The sequence below is a fragment of the Lipomyces japonicus genome, assembly GCF_038497905.1.
Source record: "Lipomyces japonicus strain CBS 7319 unplaced genomic scaffold V1514scaffold_4, whole genome shotgun sequence".
Classification (NCBI taxonomy): Eukaryota; Fungi; Ascomycota; class Lipomycetes; order Lipomycetales; family Lipomycetaceae; genus Lipomyces; species Lipomyces japonicus.
Genome location: NW_027117816.1, coordinates 118,752 through 136,644, shown reverse-complemented (window position 1 = coordinate 136,644; position 17,893 = coordinate 118,752). Strand labels below are relative to the sequence as shown.

The window sequence follows — 17,893 nt, the reverse complement described above, 5'->3', positions numbered from 1 at the left end:
TTGAAGTGAAACTTCAACGGACCCAGAAATAGTCTGACCTTGAATATTGTAGGTCCCAATACCAGTAGTATATATAGTACGGACCGCAAATTCTACAACTAAAGAATGACGTACGTTTTTTTCCCCGTGACGGCAGCGCCATCAATGTTTAAAACAAGTCGGAAGATACCTATCAATACTGCCCAACGCATCCTCGCGTGTTTACATCTTGCGTTGCTTGTCAAACGCTTCTCCACCACGAGCGCTGAGTTAGGCTCTGTGAACTTTCCACGTGGTCAATAATTCGATCCCGTTGCCTGCCACGTGCAAGGTTCCAAGTCGCGATATTTCGAGGGTTGCCAATGTGAGTTTGGGCATTGAAAGTAAATTTCGACACTACATTTTGTTAAAAAGAGGCATCATGCTGAGCATGAGCTGCCTTGTCCATTATCATCCCAGATTTTTCGTTCTCAACCGTTTGCAATTAATAAGCATCTTGCGTAGTCGGTAGCGGTCATTCCGATGAGTCTCTGGCGTGCTGATTGCATTCACCATTTAGGTGCACCATTGTTAAGCATATATATCGTTCACCATTGTTAAGCATATATATCGTTTCCATTCTCATCATAAGTAAACGTTTCCTGCTACTACGAAGTTTTGGATACTTTTTCAGACTTCCTCATATTCGTTTTATTTTTTTCTTTTTTTGGGCACAGTTCTAATGAGGGGGTAAGGGTTATATACAATTTGTGCGATTAAATTTGCGAAAATTACGAATAACCTTAGCAGGAGTAGAAAGCATACATTCAAGTCCGTTTATTAATAATACTGGCATTGCGGGTTGATCGGAACATGATTCGATGCTATGCATACATACGTCGTGCATGGGGTCGATGTGGATCGTGCGTTCTTTACGAAACGAAGGAGAAGGAAAAGAAACGAAGGAGGGGAAAGGTGGGGGAAGCCAAACGAAGGAACAGGCTGGCATGCACGTTGGACCATCCGCACGCTACCGACAAACATTATCGCCGAAAAAATAAAACCCGCTTCGGCGCTGGACACTCGCACAGACCACCTGCAAGGACAATAGTGTGCATATCAGACCGCACAAATAAGGAGGGGAATACTTCTCATTTTTAATTGCACACACAATCATGTGGCTCGTTTCATTATTTGCCTTGCATGCATTGATTGAGTAGTTGAAAACATTGTGGCAATATAAATCGCTACCCTCTTTCTTTCTTGCGAATCGATTGAGCCAGCTCCTGCAAATGGAATTAAAAAAAGACACTACAAGGTTTGATCAAAGTGTTCCAGAAGAACTTTGATAGAAGGAAGGTGGGCGCGCGTGTTTGCGGTTATCGATTGATTTTTTGTGACGAACTGAACTGCGGTGCGGTAAACCTTAATATAAGGTTTGTAATGCCTAATTGGTCAAATTAGTTTTTTTTTTTTTTTTTTAGTCACACGGACAAAATCATTTTGGGAATTGGTGGTTAAATGTTCCATCCGTGCGCAGAGGGTTAAAGTTCAATGAGATGATATGCCATGTATTACGGAAATGATTTGATTGATTGGTGCATATGTACGTTGGTATTCGGTGTGTCATGGATGTGACAATGATGATGATGATGATGATGATGATGATGATGATGATGATCACGACGACGACGACGACGACGAATTTCGTCATGATTCCCTTGTACTTGGTCAGGTTCTTTAAAAATGGCCTCCAATCACGTTCCTTGTCTCATAAACTAACAAGTGACGACACCGCACAGACAAAGCCGTGCAATTATAGTTTAATGACCATACTATAATTGCCGCGGCCAAACGTTAAAAGCTTTCCTCTTTGATTCAAGCGAACAGATCGTCACGACGATCGGCAACGCTTGTTATTCTCTCTTCCAATCTGCAATTCCATCAATCGTTGCAACGGCTATTTCCATTTTGTCCGGCTGGGTACCCCGGCGCTTTGTGCCTACCCATTCATTATTCATTCTTCAGTACATACAACCCGGGCTTTGTCTTTTGTACTTCTCCACTTGCCAATGGCGGTCGCATGCCTCCTTCCTTCTGTTCGAGGGAGGGGAGTCTCGGCGTGCATCATCCATCAACATTGACTTTATTATTATTATTATTATTCCCTTTTTTACCCAACTCTTCCGTTTCTAAAATTTTCCATTCTTCCTCTCCTCTTCTTTTCTTCTTCTTCTTCTTCCTCCTCATCTTCCTCATTTAACTCCAGTTTTTTGTAATTTTATATATTAACGACTTCCCGGGGCCATGTCCAATTCAGATATTATTAGTGCAATCAATACTTTAATTGTTGCATATCAATACAAATGTGGTTCGGTCGATTGGCGCCTTGTCGGTCATGAGCTCGGTGTTGACAAGGACTGCGCTCGCATGCGCGTTCAACGATTGCTCAAGAAATGGCCTTCCACTGACATGGACGTGGTTGAAGAGAAGCTGATTTTGCATTCACGGTCCCAGCCGGAGACAAAGTCGTCTTCGTCTTCGTCTTCGTCTTCCTCGTCCTCGTCATTATCAATCTCGCCTTCGTCATGTACGTCCTCGTCCTCGTCCTCGTCCTCGTCCTCGTCCTCGTCCTCGTCCTCTGCCGCGTCATCTTCAGCTTCCTCATCTTCATCAATTTCAAAACCTGGCCGGTCTCATGAATATTCATCCGGCATCCGCCGATGGTCAACATCCTCGTCCGCGTCCAGAGCACCGCCGCCTGTCAACATCACCGCGGCCGCGACTGCAGCTGTGAACCCGTCCGCGCCATCGTCACTGCAAGATCAAAAGCCTGCATACGTTCAGTATTCCAACCTTGGTCCGTCGTCACTGTATGACCACCGAGTGTCATATTCTACTCATTACGCACGACAGGCGACTGACATCCCTCGCATCCTGTCGCCGCCGTTTACATACAACTCTTATCCTCCTCAATCTTCGTCCGCTTACCTGCCTCCGCCACCTCCGCCTCCTGGGCCTGCCTCCTCTTCATTTTCACCACCTCACCCGTCCCATCATTCTCTGTTTCGGCCATCATCATTAGTGCCAATCATAACCGCCGCCGGTTCGGACTCGAGGTCCAGCACGTCGTCCGCGACTGCCACCGGCCCGGTTTCATTGATATCACCCTTGCGTGATTCTCCGAATTCTATTACTACCGACGATGATGAAGATGACGATTATGACGATGCTGCGTCACAGGTATCTATTTCAACTGCCGAGGGCGCAATGATGCTAGAAAAGATGAAGATTACCACCATCTTGGTGTAACCACAGTGGTGTTGTTTTTTTACTTGCATAAAAGTGTCATTTTGTATTTGGGTAAGAAGAAGAGCACATATAGGAAGAATTGGTCGGTTATGGTTTTTTTGGTTTTTGGTTTTTTTGTTTTTGTTTTTGTTTTTGTATACGCAGGAGTTCAATCGGTCAGGTGTTTTTTTAATGAACTTGTTAAATTGTATTAAGTTTTTATTAACCTTTTTTTTTTATTTTGCCCACCTCGTTTTTAAAACAAAACTTGATCGCCGTACTTCTTCTTTTGAACGTAAATCTTGTACTGTGTAAAGCCAACGTATACGATGCCAGCCACGAGCGCAAGCTTGATGAAGAACCATACCCATGAAAAAAACCCGCCACTTCGTGATGATGATTTTTTCTTGCGCGATCGTTGCTTGCTGGAATCATGACCGCCAGGTTGGGTTGTGGCAGATCCAGACGACAAACCGCCGGTTAAAAATAATGAGCTCACGTCAACCGAAATCAAGTCATGGTTTTCGCTTAACTCGCCAGTCTCGGCAGTGAATTGCAAAAATCCCATTCCAGGTAATGATGGCGGCGATGTTAACTTGAAACAATTCGTCCACTTGCCCTGTTCCTTAAACATCAAGTCCAGCTTGACAAACTCATCCTTCACATACGTCAATTTGGCCCTGGTCGTGCCAATCGACGGGTTATGTAACCCGCGAGCAGAGCATCCTGCCAACTCGTTCGCCTTGCCGTCCGCATTGCTGTCGTATTTTGTCGTGGTGCCATCACCACTGACCAAGAGCACGTACGGGAACGCCACGCCGGGGCGGTTGTTTTTATAGGTGTCGATAATCACGCCGATGCCGTCCAGCAATTCCGGCCCGCCAAACACGGGGCCAAAATTTTCTTGCCGTTGTGAGATCCAAAGCGCCATGCCATCACCATACAGGTTTCCCTTGCCATGAATGCGAAATTCAAACTCAATCTCAAACGAGCTTGCGGTCAGCGGCAATCTCGAACTGATCCTGCCCACCTGGCCGGGACGGTCTGCGGTCAGCCTGACGTACTGATCCGTCCTGATCACGGTATCACCAGCGTAATCGTACCATTGCGAATTTAGCGAATCGTCCAGATACGGCGTATGCAATGAATACCGGTTTAGCGGCACTCGCTTCACGCCGTTGGGGAAGTCCTCGTTGTCATCGGTAGCACCACTGGCAGCAAGTACGCCTGCGCTCGATAACCACACGCCAAGTCCGGCCACTACACTTGCCAGCCACTTCATTTAAACAAATGTATGTGGGTATATTTATCTCTGATTGAATGCTAATTTAAACTAATAAATTGCCGGTTGATAGTGAAGAAAATAAAAATTCACTACGTGTTTAAGTACCGCGCGCGCGTTTCCACTGCCTGCTTTTCGAAAAAAACCCTGACAGTAAAAGTAAACAAGTAAACAAAATGGCATGTTTTTTTTTTTGAAAAACTCATGACTTAAAGGTTTACTATATTTTTTGTCATTAGGATTTTCTTTTTTTTTTTTCAAAAAAGTGGGTAGGAAGATACTTGGCCACTTTTTTTTTTCTTTTTTTTTTGTCTTTCACGTTCTCCACATGCTTCAAACTAGCGTGTATGTCAAGTCGTGGCGAAGGGGGAAACGATTGAGATTTGCGACGCAAGGGTGCTTCTAAAATTTTATTTTATTTCTTCTTTATACATTGCAATTGGTACATTTTCTCGATTACTCCTCCAACGCCCACTGAAACACGTTAGCTGCATCCTGATAAATATATTAATGTGTTTTTTATTCCACTTACCAATCCGTCACCTAAATGCGTAGCCACTTCAATGCCAATGCCCTTGTTCACGGTCTTGATCTCGTCCGTCGACATGAGCAACTTGCCGACCGCGACCGCATGTTGCTTGCCCTCAGCAAAAATGGCAACCACCGTGCCAGCGGGGATGGATTCGTCCGGCAGTGTCGCACCAGGCGAGGTTAATCCGGGGCACATGATGTTGGCTCCGGACAGGATGAACTTGATCGCGCCTCGGTCGACCCGAACGGAAGGGAATTTTGATGGGTCTAAAAAATAATAAGAATAATAAGTAAATGCATGGTTTGTGCAACGTTCGTGGTACGTACATCGGTGAACGAGTCTTAATGCAAGAAAAAAGGGATCATCAAAGTATTGAAAAAACAAGACTTCATTGTTGACTTCGTAAAGCGATAATCGGTCAGTACTATAATGAATGCACAATTAGTATGCACTTGGATCGTTGCATGAAAACGCCCTTACCATTTTAACAAAACCAGCTGGCTCTTCTTGGGCACGATCTCTTCAATCACGTCTTCCAGTAACGGGAATTGTTCCACTAGTTTTGTCTTTAACCCACGCTGCACCGACGACTTGACGTTGGTTTTCGAATTAACGTCTTCCCGAGCCGTGAACCTTCACAAATATTCAAGTCAGTTTAACGTATCAAGGGTTACAGTAATGCCATACCGACTTTTTAAACATGCCTGCGGACGCTGATGGGTGGACAGTGGACACAACCGTTGCTGGCACTTGACTATAACAAAGATTTCGCTGAGCACATGCAATCGGGTTAGGGTACGCTTTATGCCCATGCCCACACATTGTAGACGGTTATGCGCAGCCAATGGGGGCGCGGGCAATCAATCGCTGCACAAATGTCGAGCGGTTGCACAGTTGACGCACAACCTCGATTCGTTCCGCGCGGTCGTCAAACCACTTTGCTTGGGTTGAAATCTTCCCCGGGGGAAAAAAAAAAGGCCCTCTCCAACCTCGCGTTTTTTTTTAATATTTGCATTTTGTTTTTCCGGTTTGACGTTTTAACTACGACAAGGAAACAAGAATCTTTGGTAACAGATCTAATTGTCCTTCTTCTTTGCGTTTGATTCGATTCTATAGACAGGTTTCAACCAAAGAAAAAACGATAGAAAAAAAACAAAAAAAGAAACCGATAGTTCGTCATGGTTAACAGATTATCGTCGGCGGCTCCGATTTTCAAGCGATTTACTGCGTCGTTTGTGGTACGTGGTTTTTTTTTTTTAATTTTTTTTTTCATTAATTGAACCTGCAATTGATTGGATTGTTGTCGTTGGTGGTGGTGGTTCGCACTTTCGGAATAGCGGACCCGAGTTTTTGGTTTTGCCGTTCAACATTTGTACGATATGCTAACTAATTTTACAGCGAAAGTCATCTACCAATGCTTTCAAGGATTCAGCTGCACAGGTAATTTTTTTTTATTTGTTCTCCTCTCACTCATTCTGATTGTTGCGTGTTGTAGCCGGTTTCTCGCACCACCCGTGCCGCAGTTGCTGCCTCGATCGCTACCGTTGGCCTTTCGGCCTGGTACGTCAATTTATATGGCAACCCGGTCAAGGCCGTGACTGCTGCCGAGCACGGTCTTCATCCGGCCTCATACCCTTGGCCTCATAGCGGATGGTTGGATTCGTTCGATCATCAAAGGTAACAACCAGCCCGAATCACGTTTGCTTGTGGTGTTGGTCACGAGACAGTATTTTTAACTTTGCATGGATTATAGTTTACGTCGAGGTTTCCAGGTTTACAAGGAAGTCTGTGCTGCCTGTCATTCGCTCAACCTCGTTGCCTGGCGCACGCTCGTCGGCGTGACCCACACTGCCGACGAAGTCAGAGCTCTTGCCGAGGAGTACGAATACGATGCCGAACCTAACGATCAAGGTGAAATCGAAAAGCGCCCTGGCAAATTGTCCGATTACATTCCCGCGCCTTACCCGAACGAGGAAGCTGCCCGTGCTGCTAACCAAGGTGCGCTGCCGCCAGATTTGAGTTTGATCATCAAGGCCCGTCATGGTGGTTGCGATTACGTGTTTAGCTTGCTTACCGGATACCCTGATGAGCCACCGGCCGGTGCGGTCGTGGCTAGCGGCTTGAATTATAATCCTTACTTCCCTGGTGGTGGCATTGCCATGGCCCGAGTTTTGTTTGACGGCGTTGTTGAATACGAAGACGGCACGCCGGCCACCACGTCGCAATTGGCCAAGGACGTTACCGCGTTTCTTAACTGGGCTGCCGAACCTGAACATGATGTCAGGAAAAAAACCGGTCTTAAAGTGTTGATCATTTCTGGTGCCATGTTTGCCATCTCACTTTGGGTTAAGAGATTCAAGTGGTCTACCATTAAGACCAGAAAGGTCTTGTACAAGCCTCCCAAGCTTTAAATTGAAATATAAAAAAAAAAAAAATAAGAGAGAGAGAATATAAATTAAAGAATTCAAAATACATTTTATTTTAAAGTAATTTGTTTTTTTTTTTTTTTTCAGCAGGAGCAAAGGGAAATATTTTTTGATGGCAATTTGGAGAAGAGAAGAATAGGATGAAACAAGGCTTTTTTTTTTTTTTTTTTTTTAAAAAGCTGAGAGATTGCAAAATGAATGGACAAGAGATTTGTAGTTAAATTTATTTTCTTGAATATATATTATAGCATTTTATTTTATTTTAAAATTTTTTTTTTTTAATTTTATCGTAAGCCTGTTTATAACAACTTGGTACGCCTCATTTGTACACATCTAGATCCATGTATCCATCTATATAACCAACTGCGAACGCTTGATTACCATTCGGATTTAAATGCTTGCCGAAGATATTCAGGGAACACGTTTCCTTTTATTACGGTTTCTTCCACGATTGCCTTGCAGTGTTTCTTTTTTTTTTGGGTTAGCATCGTGCATGATTTTGAAAAATGGGTCCAATTATAAACACTTACCGGTTCGACCCTGCCCATCCATATGCCGTCACCAGTGTTGCGATAGATTATAACATTACCAGCAAACTATACATCCAACATTACTCAACGGTTAGAAATGATTATACAATATATAAATGTATATATATAGAGAGAGAGATGCAAGCCCATACCTTGTGCCCGCCCACATGAGACACGTAATAGATTGGCACGCCACCGGGCCGGTCATCGGTGGCATCCCTAAACAAGTCATGTTCCCGCAATTGCAATTCCAATTCTTTGCGCAATATTGGTGCGGTCACGCCACATCGCTTGTCCCTTGTTCGATGGGAGCATAGCAAGATCACTGCCAAATGATCTTGTCGTGAAATCTTGGCGCCGTCAATCTCTTCTGGCAACGCAGCCTTGGTCGTGCTCACCGGCGGCTCGTTGAACGCCAGCAATTGATCCGTCACTTTTTGAGCCACGCTGGCTCGCACATTCGTGGCCGTGATCTGGGCCGGCAATACGAACACGTTCGACGCCTTGTCACGGTCCGTGGTTGTGAAATAATCCGCCGGCGGTGGCAACGACGAATTCGACACGATCGTTCGCTTGCCGCCGGTCGTGGTCGGATGCCAATTCGCAAGCACGGTCGACAAGCTGCCGGCTTCGTCCTCCAAGCCATGCGCCCAATCGCTCTTGCCCGTGGCCACCAGCACGTGCGACCGCCATGGCTTTGCCGTGCCCCATAACAGGCCGTCACGTTCAATCTTGACTGACGAAGGAAATTTGGCCGTGCAACTATCACATTCAAACGCGCAATCAGATACGGGCAAGATCTGATCCGGACTGCCATTGCCTTCGATGCCTCCTCTGTTGCCCCGAAATATGGAACCGAACCTCATCTTAAAATGTACGTGTTATCTATATCGAATATCTATCTATATATATACTACTGTCAACACTGAAGTTTTGTCTATCCAACGAAGGAGTATAGCTTGACGAATTGAAAATTAAAAAAATAAAATAAAATAAAATATAATAAATGGAAGGTCAGGAATGGTATATATCCTTTGCTTATATATACAGTTCATTTTTGTACGGCTTTCTTTTTTTTTTGTTTTCGCAATGCCTCGGGGATAAGCCAAATAAGATTCCAAGAAACCTTGTTTTTGATCAGATACGATTATCAAACGCACTTGAAGTCCTCGGACTTAACCCACGGAAGTAAAATGTTATAACCAATCTGACTTGCGTGCGTCATTGGGTTTTTAAATATAGCGTCAATAAAAATATAATCAATCGATCGGGTTTTAAAAACCCTTGAACCGCGGAAAGAGCTGAATCGGAATGCGCAATAATTTATCGTTGCCTTGTTTGAAAATTACATACCGAATTTCTCCTGTATTCTTTGTTGTTCGTACTTTGGGGTTTTAGATAACATAGTCATTAGCATCTGCCGAACTAGTCGTTAGTAGTAGTTGTAGTAGTAGTAGTGCCTACAAAAGGAGATGATGAGATTAACCCCTTCATTTATGATTTCATTGCATAAGTGTTATAATTAATGATGAGTTTTTTTTTTTTCTTTTTTTTTTTCGGTTCGATCTAAATGTTTCTGGTTTTGGCAATAAAATAAAATTGCATTCGGTTACTGTAACGCGTTTTAACCTGACCAACAAACAGTCGCGTTTGGCAGCAGGTCATGATGAAAGAACTATTTCAGTCTTGTCTAAAAAGAAAAAACAAAAAAAAAAAAATCTTATTCATTGCACCATAATCCATATAGTTTATTATCTTACCACTTTATTAACTTGGTAATTTAACATCGTTTGCATATACCTATACATGGTGTAATCCCATTGATTTCGTTCCTGAGTTTAGGGCAACGTTCATCAATTTTGGGTTTCCATGTCATTGACTAGTTAAATCAATTTATATAAATCAAAAAAAAAAATACAAAAAAGAATTTCTTTTTAAATAGAGCATGCCATCGAATGCAACCAACATAACTGCAGATCTATCAATTGTTCCAAATTCGTTATCATTGTCATCATCATCATCATCATCATCATCATTATCATCTCAAGTAGACTCACAACCACCAGGCAAGCACAAAAACAAAAAAAAAAAATATGTTAGTGCGACCACTGCTGGCACAAGAGCAGTGATTGCCCAGTTCATTAGCTTTTATGCAAGAGTACCAATCAAACTGTTTCGACCCACGAGGGTTGATTACATGCTCGTGCCGCGAGCCATTAATCCGGCTGCAGGCATGCCATGGAAGTTTAACACCCATTCCAGCATTGCCTTGTTATCACATGCGGTCAAGTCTCACGGATGGACGTTTCTTTCGGATCAAGGTTGGGCCTACAATTTTACAAAAATTGACAAATGTTTAAAAGCACGGCTTGGATTTCTGACTTTATGATATTGAAACGTTTAGTTCTTCCACCATTATTAGCCAATTCAGCGTACGTAAATTGTTTACTAGCCAGGAAATATCAAGTTTATTTTTGGTGTCGTCTAATGCTTGATTAATCATGCAGGATTGGAATTGTCCTATACGCAACCTATCTCACCAGCCTGTCATTATTTGCTGAACGCCAACCATCGGCCGATGCATCGTCCAGCACGACATTCGGCACGCTTACATGGAAACAGACTTGGCTTTCCGGGTTTGTCGCTGGTTCTGCGCAGTCGCTGGCAGCAGCTCCAATCGATGCCATCTTTACCAGGTTCTCCGTGGCGGAATTATTAATCCCGCAATCCGTCAAGACGAATAATCCCACAATCATAAGCCCAGGTGCGAAGCACAAGTCATTATGGATTTACGGCAAAGAAAAATTACGAGCGATCGGATTTCGCGGCGTGTTTGCCGGGTACGGCCTGTCGTTTATTAAGGAATCACTCGGGTTTGCATTTTTTTTTTCCACGTTTGAAATCGTCAAGCAAGCATCATACGATCGGTTAATATTGCAACATGGCACGCCGTTGCCGAAATATGTTGACCCTAATCGTCGTGGCAGTGGTGGACCGGACCCGCAGCATTGCAAAATCAGGGACCAGCCGTCGGCAGCGTTGTATCCAGCCATGATCTTAACCGCCGGCGCGGCAGCCACGATGGCCATTCAAGCAGTGCAATACCCTTTACAAAGATTACAAAATCTTCATTTGACCATTTTGGAATCCATTGATTTTAATACAATGTACAATCATAACAAGCAAATGCTCGCAACCGAACCTGGCAACAGCAGCACGCGGTCGTTGCCATATTCAAGGGTATCAAATCGGCAATTGCTCAAGACATATGTTCACGCGTATCGAGAAATGTTTAGGCAGGCCAAGACGATGAAAAACATTGGCAAGCGCAAGACATGGTTTGCCTGGATGTATAAAGGATGGCTACGAAATACGTTGTCAGCGTTGCCGTCGAGCAGTATCGGCTTGTTTGTGTTTGAAATTATGAGGATTCGGTTCGAAGAGGTGGAAAGTTTAGAAGGATCAGAAATTCTGGTAGCATAAAGACAAACGTGATCAAGCAAAAGCATTAATATACAAGTCATGACACTTTTAACAAAAAAATAAATTTGTACATACGGTGTTTCATTTAAATTTCTGTTTGTTTTTCACTCCAATGGCTGTTTTCAAAACACTTGACGTTGCCTTTTCAAAATGTTTTGTACCCTTAATTGTCTTTGATTTGATCTCGGTGGTTGCCTTGCGAAGCTGGACCGGATGCGAGCCAATGTATTTGCCATTCATTTCCTTAAACGCCTTAAAATAATCTTCCGGGTCCTTAAACGCAATAAATCCGTAACCTTTCGATTTGGATGATTTTTTATCCCGAATCACGCGAGCTTTGGAAACGGACGCAAACCTGGCAAAGGCCTTGTATATGGTATCGTCACCGACGTCACCGGCCAGGTTACCGATAAACAGTCTGAAATGAGCTGGGTCCCATTCTAGCAACGACGGGTCTTCCCATTTCTTGCCTCCGCCTTCACGAATCACGGTCGCACGCTTGCCGTCAGAGCCAACTTGGTATAACAAGTTAGCTTCGGCAGGCACGTCGGCACCGGCACCGGCACCTGCTGCTGCTGCTGCTGCTGCTGCTGCGCTGCCTGGCATCCCTGGAGATGCTGATCCCGGCCGGCCAACAAACTGCGCCGCAGTGACCGGGTTGGCATGATTCCGTGGCACGTAGATGCTTTGCTGCTGAGCAATGGCAGCTTCCAGATCAAGTTCAGCTTGAGCTTGCGGCCGGGCCTGCGTCGGCGGCCGGCTTATCGTCGTCGTGTTTCCATACCGCTTAAAACCTCCGCCGCCAGTACTATTGGGACCACCTGTGCGGTTATTACTCAACCCAGCATAGTTCTGATTGCCACCCGCACCGTACTGCCAGCTTTTATTGTTATTATTATAATGGGCCATGTTCACACAAGCTTGTGGCAAGTCCAAAAACTTGAACTTGCAAATCCAAGGCCAACAAGTCCGGGTAACAATACATCACGTGACATTTGTACGCGATTGAGGCGCGACGGCCGCGTAAAAAAAATAGATTTGGAGACGGATTCAAGGGGGAAAAAGAAAAAGCGAGATCAGCCAGAAATCATCCGAACGGAGCGCCAGAGCCAGAGTGATTAACGAAGCAGCCGAGCGCAGTAAAAAAAAAAAAAAAATTGCATCCACTATTTTTTAAAAAAAAAACTACACAAACCCTTGAAAACGTGGTAGATTGACTAGCCTGCGGTGGTTGCGATGCCGCTCGAGTCGCACGTCGTAAGGGTGGAATAAGTAAAACGTGTCCCACCACACCAACGCCATCACGGCGGAAACAAAAATAATTCTGGCAAAAAGGGTGCGAAGCGTCGCTAGGTCAGCACGCAACTTATACATTCCAACAAGAACGGTTCGCTCTACCCTTTTTCACTCGGACGAGCAATCGTCTCGGTCAACCATTGCTATCCATCATCTTCTGCACCGTTTAAAGACCGCTGCTTGCGAACGAAGGGCAAAATACCAGTGGAGACGAAAACTGACGATCGCAATTGCAATCACACTCACCACCACCACCACCACCACCATCATCATAATCAACTGCCGGCGTCATTTCCGCTTGCCTCACTCATGAGTGTTTTGCAACTCAACGGTGATGCCAAACCATCATCGCCTCCGGCATCGTCTCTGCATGATTTATTACCTGCTTCTTCTGACGATAACATGCTTGTAAGTGCCCAATTCGCCTCCTGCTCACCCACGATGGGTCTTTTCCTTTTACCCCCTTTATCATGTCCGGTGCAAATTGGCTAATGGCAGTGGGATCGATCCCGTTTTGCCCATGATTTACATTTTTGCCTGTGCTAACGTTTAAATTTTTTTTTTTTTTAGTCTCAATCATCAACTCATCGTGCCGCGATGTCAATCTCGTCATTATTAAATACTGAGGAAATGACCGCAGCATCGTTGTTGTCCCAGACCGCGCATGATCCAATCCCGGCAAGCAGTAATGACGTACCTGCTGCACCTGCTGCGCCTGCCGCGTCCGCCGTTCCCGTCAAGAAATCATCGAAGACTTCTAAGCGACCGGCAAGGACGTCACCAGTGCCGGCCAAAAAGCGGCGGAAGCAGTCCAACACTCATTCAAATACTCATGACACGGATTACATGCCCCACAAAGGTATGTTTTTGCCCTCATTCGCACATATGCATCAGTCTAACAATTTTCATCTAAAGGTTTACGACGGGGTTCTAACGATAGCCACAACACGTTCACTGTTAAGGATCCTGACGAAACCGAATCTTCTGCTGATTCCCCTCGGCTCAGGTTTCGTCGCCTGCAACGCGGCGGTTCTCCTGTTGACGCATTTTCTGATATTGATGACGATGAAGAAGTTTCGGAACAAAATGCTGCATTGTTTGCAGCCGAAAAGGACATATACTTGGCCTCACTTAAGCGCCGGTATGACTTCATGACCCAGTTGGCATCGCAGGCCCGGATCAAGGCCAGAACGGAATTTCAAAACCAGCAGTTAGAAAAATACGAGTCCAAAACAATTAAGGCACGAGAGCAAGCCAAAGATTACTTCCGCGACCAGGCAATGCAGGTTGTTTTAGTTGAGGAAGAAGAGGAAGAGCGTGAACGCAAGCGCAATGCCAGGCGGCTGCAACGACAAAAGAAGCGCATGGAAAAAGCACTTGTGGCCGAAGCTTCCAAAGCTGCTGCTCAAGAAGATACAGAAAAGGAAATCAAGGCGACTGACTTGCCAGCCCAGCCTGATGGTAGTACTGAAGAATCTAATGCTGCTGGCAATGGTCCGTCCACGCCGGCTATTGCCAACGGCAAAAAACCGTCTTCAAAATCAAAGTCCAAGGCAAAGAAGGCAGTTAAAAAGGAAGACACGACTACCGATAGTACGCGCAAGAGTTCGAGAAAAAAAATTGCGCCTGCGCCTGCTCCAGGCGAAGAAGAAGACGAAGAAGACGAAGAAGAACAACAACACGAGCTTGGAGCCGAGCCGGTCAACACTACACCGTCGTTGAGGATCACTCTTAACGCCAAAAAGAAAACAGCAAAGCCCAAGGAAGAGCCGCAACCGGCTCCGAGCGGGAGAGATTCAAAAATTTACAACAAGGCCTACAGTAACATGTACGATGCCATTTGGCGGGACATTGCTCGCAAGGACATTCCAAAAGTTGCCCGGATCGTGACTTCGTCCTTAACCATAAAGCAAACGAATGCCCGCAAGACGGCCCAGCTCGCTTGCAAAGAAGCAAGGCGATGGCAATTTAGAACAAACAAAAATGTCAAGGATCTTCAGGGCAAGGCTCGACGTGCCATGCGTGAAATGCTGGTATACTGGAAACGCAACGAGCGCGAAGAACGTGATTCGCGACGTAAAGCTGAGAAAGAAGCTTTGGATCGGGCAAAGAAGGATGAAGAACACCGAGAAGCCCGACGGCAAGCACGCAAGCTGAATTTCTTGATTAGTCAGACCGAGTTGTATTCTCATTTTATTGGCCGCAAGATCAAGACTGATGAGATCGAGCAAGGTTCAGGCGAGGACGTGGCTACAGATGAAAACGAGTCCCGCATTCAACACGAAGCCAGGCAATCGCAGGACGCTTCTGCGCAAGAGGAAGAGCATGTCTTGTTTGAAAATGCCAATTCGAAAGATATTTCTGAGCTTGACTTTGAAGATGCCGAAGATGCCGAACTTCACCAAGTCGCACTACAAAACGCGCACTCGGCCGTGATATCTGCTCAAAAACGTGCCCGCGCGTTCGATAACAATGCAAAAAAGTCGTCGGCGTCATCTTCCGAGGCACCTGCGGCTGGGACATCATCTGTCGACGAAGATGGTGAAATGAACTTCCAGAACCCGACCACGCTCGGAGAGATTGAAATTTCTCAACCAAAGTTATTGTCATGTACTTTGAAAGGATACCAGCTTAAGGGCTTAAATTGGCTTGTTAACCTTTACGAGCAAGGCATTAACGGCATTCTTGCTGACGAGATGGGTCTCGGCAAGACGGTCCAAAGTATCAGTGTTATGGCGTACCTTGCAGAGACTCATAATATCTGGGGACCTTTTTTAGTCATTGCTCCAGCTTCTACCTTGCATAATTGGCAACAAGAAATTACAAGGTTTGTTCCTGATTTTAAAGCACTGCCTTACTGGGGAAGCGCAAAGGATCGCAAAGTGTTACGCAAATTCTGGGATCGCAAGCAGTTGACGTATACGAAAGATGCACCTTTTCATGTACTGATAACGTCATACCAATTAATCGTGGCTGACGCGCAATATTTTCAACGTATTAAATGGCAATACATGATTCTTGATGAAGCTCAGGCGATCAAATCTAGTTCTTCATCTCGTTGGAAGTCATTATTAGCTTTCCAATGTCGAAATCGCTTGCTTTTGACTGGAACTCCGATTCAGAATTCCATGCAAGAATTATGGGCATTGTTACATTTCATTATGCCCACGTTGTTTGATTCTCATGACGAATTTTCGGAATGGTTCTCGAAGGATATCGAATCGCACGCGACCAGTAATACGCAACTTAACGAGGAGCAACTTAAAAGATTGCACATGATTCTTAAGCCATTCATGCTTCGACGAGTTAAGAAACACGTGCAGTCTGAACTTGGTGACAAGATTGAAATCGATGTGTATTGTGATCTTACTTACCGCCAGCGAGCAATGTATCGAGCGTTAAAGGCTCAGGTAAACATTTTGGACATTATTCAGCAAGCCGAATCAGATGATACCAATCAAAATCTGATGAATCTTGTAATGCAATTTCGGAAAGTGTGTAATCATCCTGATTTGTTTGAACGGTCAGATACTACATCTCCACTTTCGCTTGCCAGCTTTGCCCGAACTGGGTCATTCATAAGGGAAGGCAATCAAGTTGATGTTTTATACAACTCGCGAAATTTGATCAAAATTTTCATTCCAAAACTTATGTACAGAGACGGTGGATTGTTAAACGTGCCGGGTTATAACAGCAGGGCTGGATTTAATAACCTGTACCTGTCACATTTATTTAACATCTGGTCATCTGATTATATTTCTGAACATGCAGATAAAGCTGGTAGGTTTAAAAAAATATCTCTTTTTGTTTGTGTAAGAACTAATTTGTTTGATAATAGGGTCAGCGTTTCCATGGTTAAAATTTATTGGAAGATCGGCCACTGAAGTTAGTCGGAATTTCCACAAGGACATTATTAGTCAAGCGATTTCAGAACATCGTCGTGAGAATAATACTTCGCGACTAACGTCTTTGAGTTATGGTGAAGATAAAAATGATGATGACGAACATGGCCTGAGACGTTTGGGTTTAAGTTCAGACTCGAAATTTTTGTTACTCCAACAAAACGAAGATCGGGCACCGTTGCGAAACATGACGAATGAAGGCGTGTTGAAAAAGTTGCAAAATGTTGCTGACTTGTATGCAAACGAAAATGGATTGAATCGTATTGATCCCATGTATGATTTACGTGCGGTCGCACCTCCGCAAGAGGCAGTGTGCTTTGATCCCAGTTTCGTTATTAGTCAGCAAAATTCGTTTTTCCCAATCAGGGAGCGGCAATTATTGTACGGACCAAGCGAAGTTGACGAGTCAAACCTGATCAAGCATAACGTGCCGCCGTCGGAGTACCCTCCGGTTGGCCTGCTGCCTCGACCTTCATCGGAGAAGTTTGGATTTTCATCAATTCGGATTCCTCCCATGTCGAGATTTGTTACTGATTCCGGTAAATTGCTAAAATTGGATTCACTTTTAACCGAATTAAAAGCAAATGATCACAGGGTATTAATTTATTTCCAAATGACGCGCATGATGGACCTGATGGAAGAGTATTTAAACTACAGGCAATACCGATACGTCAGGCTTGATGGCTCATCTAAGTTGAGCGATCGCAGGGATTTGGTCAATGATTGGCAAACCCGACCCGAATTGTTTGTGTTTTTGTTGTCCACTCGCGCAGGTGGCTTGGGTATTAACCTGACTGCTGCCGACACGGTTATTTTTTATGATAGCGACTGGAATCCGACCATTGATTCACAGGCTATGGATCGGGCACACAGGTTAGGACAAACCAAGCAGGTGACCGTGTACAGGTTACTTGTGCGTGGCACGATTGAGGAACGCATGCGCGACAGGGCCAAGCAGAAAATGCACGTGCAGCAAGTTGTGATGGAAGGCGGCACCAGTGGAGGCTCGGACTTGAACCCAGATGGTAATGGTGCTGTTGGCAAAGTTGGCGGTAAGATTGGTGGTGGTGGTGGTGGTGGCGGAGTTGATTTCCAGAAGCCATCGAGAGAGGTGGCATATTGGTTATTAGAGTAAAAAAAAAAAAAAATGAAGGGAGCCAAGGATCAAAATAAAAAAATTTCAAACCAGGATT

At 44.7% G+C, this 17,893-nt stretch overlaps 8 protein-coding genes across 8 annotated transcripts; 4 read left to right on the top strand and 4 right to left on the bottom strand.

Moving 5' to 3' along the window:
* Nucleotides 1–2,032: 2,032 nt before the first annotated feature.
* V1514DRAFT_149038 (uncharacterized protein) lies at nucleotides 2,033–3,388 on the top strand. Its single transcript, XM_066924496.1, has one exon. It carries the CDS (start codon nucleotides 2,266–2,268, stop codon nucleotides 3,268–3,270), a length of 1,005 nt encoding a protein of 334 aa, XP_066785515.1. The 5' UTR covers nucleotides 2,033–2,265; the 3' UTR covers nucleotides 3,271–3,388.
* A 45-nt stretch (nucleotides 3,389–3,433) lies between these two features.
* Nucleotides 3,434–4,713, bottom strand: V1514DRAFT_324984 (concanavalin A-like lectin/glucanase domain-containing protein). Its single transcript, XM_066926529.1, has one exon. The coding sequence runs from the start codon at nucleotides 4,529–4,531 to the stop codon at nucleotides 3,506–3,508; it is 1,026 nt and encodes a 341-aa protein (XP_066785514.1). The 5' UTR covers nucleotides 4,532–4,713; the 3' UTR covers nucleotides 3,434–3,505.
* Nucleotides 4,714–4,922: 209 nt separating this feature from the next.
* Nucleotides 4,923–5,799, bottom strand: V1514DRAFT_361697 (PUA-like domain-containing protein). The gene is made up of 5 exons (XM_066929718.1): nucleotides 5,755–5,799; nucleotides 5,544–5,696; nucleotides 5,390–5,487; nucleotides 5,064–5,329; nucleotides 4,923–5,005 (listed from the first exon to the last, which is right to left on the bottom strand). The coding sequence occupies exons 1-5, from the start codon at nucleotides 5,763–5,765 to the stop codon at nucleotides 4,988–4,990; spliced, it is 546 nt and encodes a 181-aa protein (XP_066785513.1). The 5' UTR covers nucleotides 5,766–5,799; the 3' UTR covers nucleotides 4,923–4,987.
* Nucleotides 5,800–6,015: 216 nt separating this feature from the next.
* On the top strand, nucleotides 6,016–7,600 carry V1514DRAFT_324976 (cytochrome C1 family-domain-containing protein). The gene is made up of 4 exons (XM_066926528.1): nucleotides 6,016–6,301; nucleotides 6,462–6,503; nucleotides 6,559–6,740; nucleotides 6,817–7,600. Exons 1-4 carry the CDS (start codon nucleotides 6,242–6,244, stop codon nucleotides 7,472–7,474), a joined length of 942 nt encoding a protein of 313 aa, XP_066785512.1. The 5' UTR covers nucleotides 6,016–6,241; the 3' UTR covers nucleotides 7,475–7,600.
* A 91-nt stretch (nucleotides 7,601–7,691) lies between these two features.
* Nucleotides 7,692–8,990, bottom strand: V1514DRAFT_288846 (Sucrase/ferredoxin-like-domain-containing protein). Its single transcript, XM_066925268.1, has 3 exons — nucleotides 8,172–8,990; nucleotides 8,020–8,085; nucleotides 7,692–7,956 (listed from the first exon to the last, which is right to left on the bottom strand). Exons 1-3 carry the CDS (start codon nucleotides 8,883–8,885, stop codon nucleotides 7,867–7,869), a joined length of 870 nt encoding a protein of 289 aa, XP_066785511.1. The 5' UTR covers nucleotides 8,886–8,990; the 3' UTR covers nucleotides 7,692–7,866.
* A 974-nt stretch (nucleotides 8,991–9,964) lies between these two features.
* V1514DRAFT_301953 (mitochondrial carrier domain-containing protein) lies at nucleotides 9,965–11,609 on the top strand (the record flags this gene model as incomplete). Its single annotated transcript, XM_066925560.1, has 3 exons — nucleotides 9,965–10,340; nucleotides 10,424–10,451; nucleotides 10,527–11,609. The coding sequence occupies 3 exons, from the start codon at nucleotides 9,965–9,967 to the stop codon at nucleotides 11,500–11,502; spliced, it is 1,380 nt and encodes a 459-aa protein (XP_066785510.1). The 3' UTR covers nucleotides 11,503–11,609.
* On the bottom strand, nucleotides 11,154–12,457 carry V1514DRAFT_324966 (uncharacterized protein). The gene is made up of 2 exons (XM_066926527.1): nucleotides 11,578–12,457; nucleotides 11,154–11,490 (listed from the first exon to the last, which is right to left on the bottom strand). Exon 1 carries the CDS (start codon nucleotides 12,409–12,411, stop codon nucleotides 11,584–11,586), a length of 828 nt encoding a protein of 275 aa, XP_066785509.1. The 5' UTR covers nucleotides 12,412–12,457; the 3' UTR covers nucleotides 11,154–11,490; nucleotides 11,578–11,583.
* A 1,705-nt stretch (nucleotides 12,458–14,162) lies between these two features.
* V1514DRAFT_275592 (SNF2 family N-terminal domain-containing protein) lies at nucleotides 14,163–17,835 on the top strand (the record flags this gene model as incomplete). The annotated part of the gene is made up of 3 exons (XM_066924896.1): nucleotides 14,163–16,578; nucleotides 16,637–17,698; nucleotides 17,747–17,835. 3 exons carry the CDS (start codon nucleotides 14,163–14,165, stop codon nucleotides 17,833–17,835), a joined length of 3,567 nt encoding a protein of 1,188 aa, XP_066785508.1.
* Between the last annotated feature and the right edge of the window lie 58 nt (nucleotides 17,836–17,893).

Coding starts and splice junctions, on each gene's coding strand:
- V1514DRAFT_324976 (XM_066926528.1), top strand. CDS start 6,242: ATGGTTAACAGATTATCGTCGGCGGCTCCGATTTTCAAGCGATTTACT. Junction 6,302..6,461: donor GATTTACTGCGTCGTTTGTG/GTACGTGGTTTT, acceptor CTAATTTTACAG/CGAAAGTCATCTACCAATGC. Junction 6,504..6,558: donor TCAAGGATTCAGCTGCACAG/GTAATTTTTTTT, acceptor TGCGTGTTGTAG/CCGGTTTCTCGCACCACCCG.
- V1514DRAFT_324966 (XM_066926527.1), bottom strand. CDS start 12,411: ATGGCCCATTATAATAATAACAATAAAAGCTGGCAGTACGGTGCGGGT.
- V1514DRAFT_149038 (XM_066924496.1), top strand. CDS start 2,266: ATGTCCAATTCAGATATTATTAGTGCAATCAATACTTTAATTGTTGCA.
- V1514DRAFT_324984 (XM_066926529.1), bottom strand. CDS start 4,531: ATGAAGTGGCTGGCAAGTGTAGTGGCCGGACTTGGCGTGTGGTTATCG.
- V1514DRAFT_288846 (XM_066925268.1), bottom strand. CDS start 8,885: ATGAGGTTCGGTTCCATATTTCGGGGCAACAGAGGAGGCATCGAAGGC. Junction 8,086..8,171: donor CTCATGTGGGCGGGCACAAG/GTATGGGCTTGC, acceptor TTGGATGTATAG/TTTGCTGGTAATGTTATAAT. Junction 7,957..8,019: donor GGATGGGCAGGGTCGAACCG/GTAAGTGTTTAT, acceptor CAAAAAAAAAAG/AAACACTGCAAGGCAATCGT.
- V1514DRAFT_361697 (XM_066929718.1), bottom strand. Junction 5,488..5,543: donor CAGCTGGTTTTGTTAAAATG/GTAAGGGCGTTT, acceptor CATTCATTATAG/TACTGACCGATTATCGCTTT. Junction 5,330..5,389: donor ATTAAGACTCGTTCACCGAT/GTACGTACCACG, acceptor ATTATTTTTTAG/ACCCATCAAAATTCCCTTCC.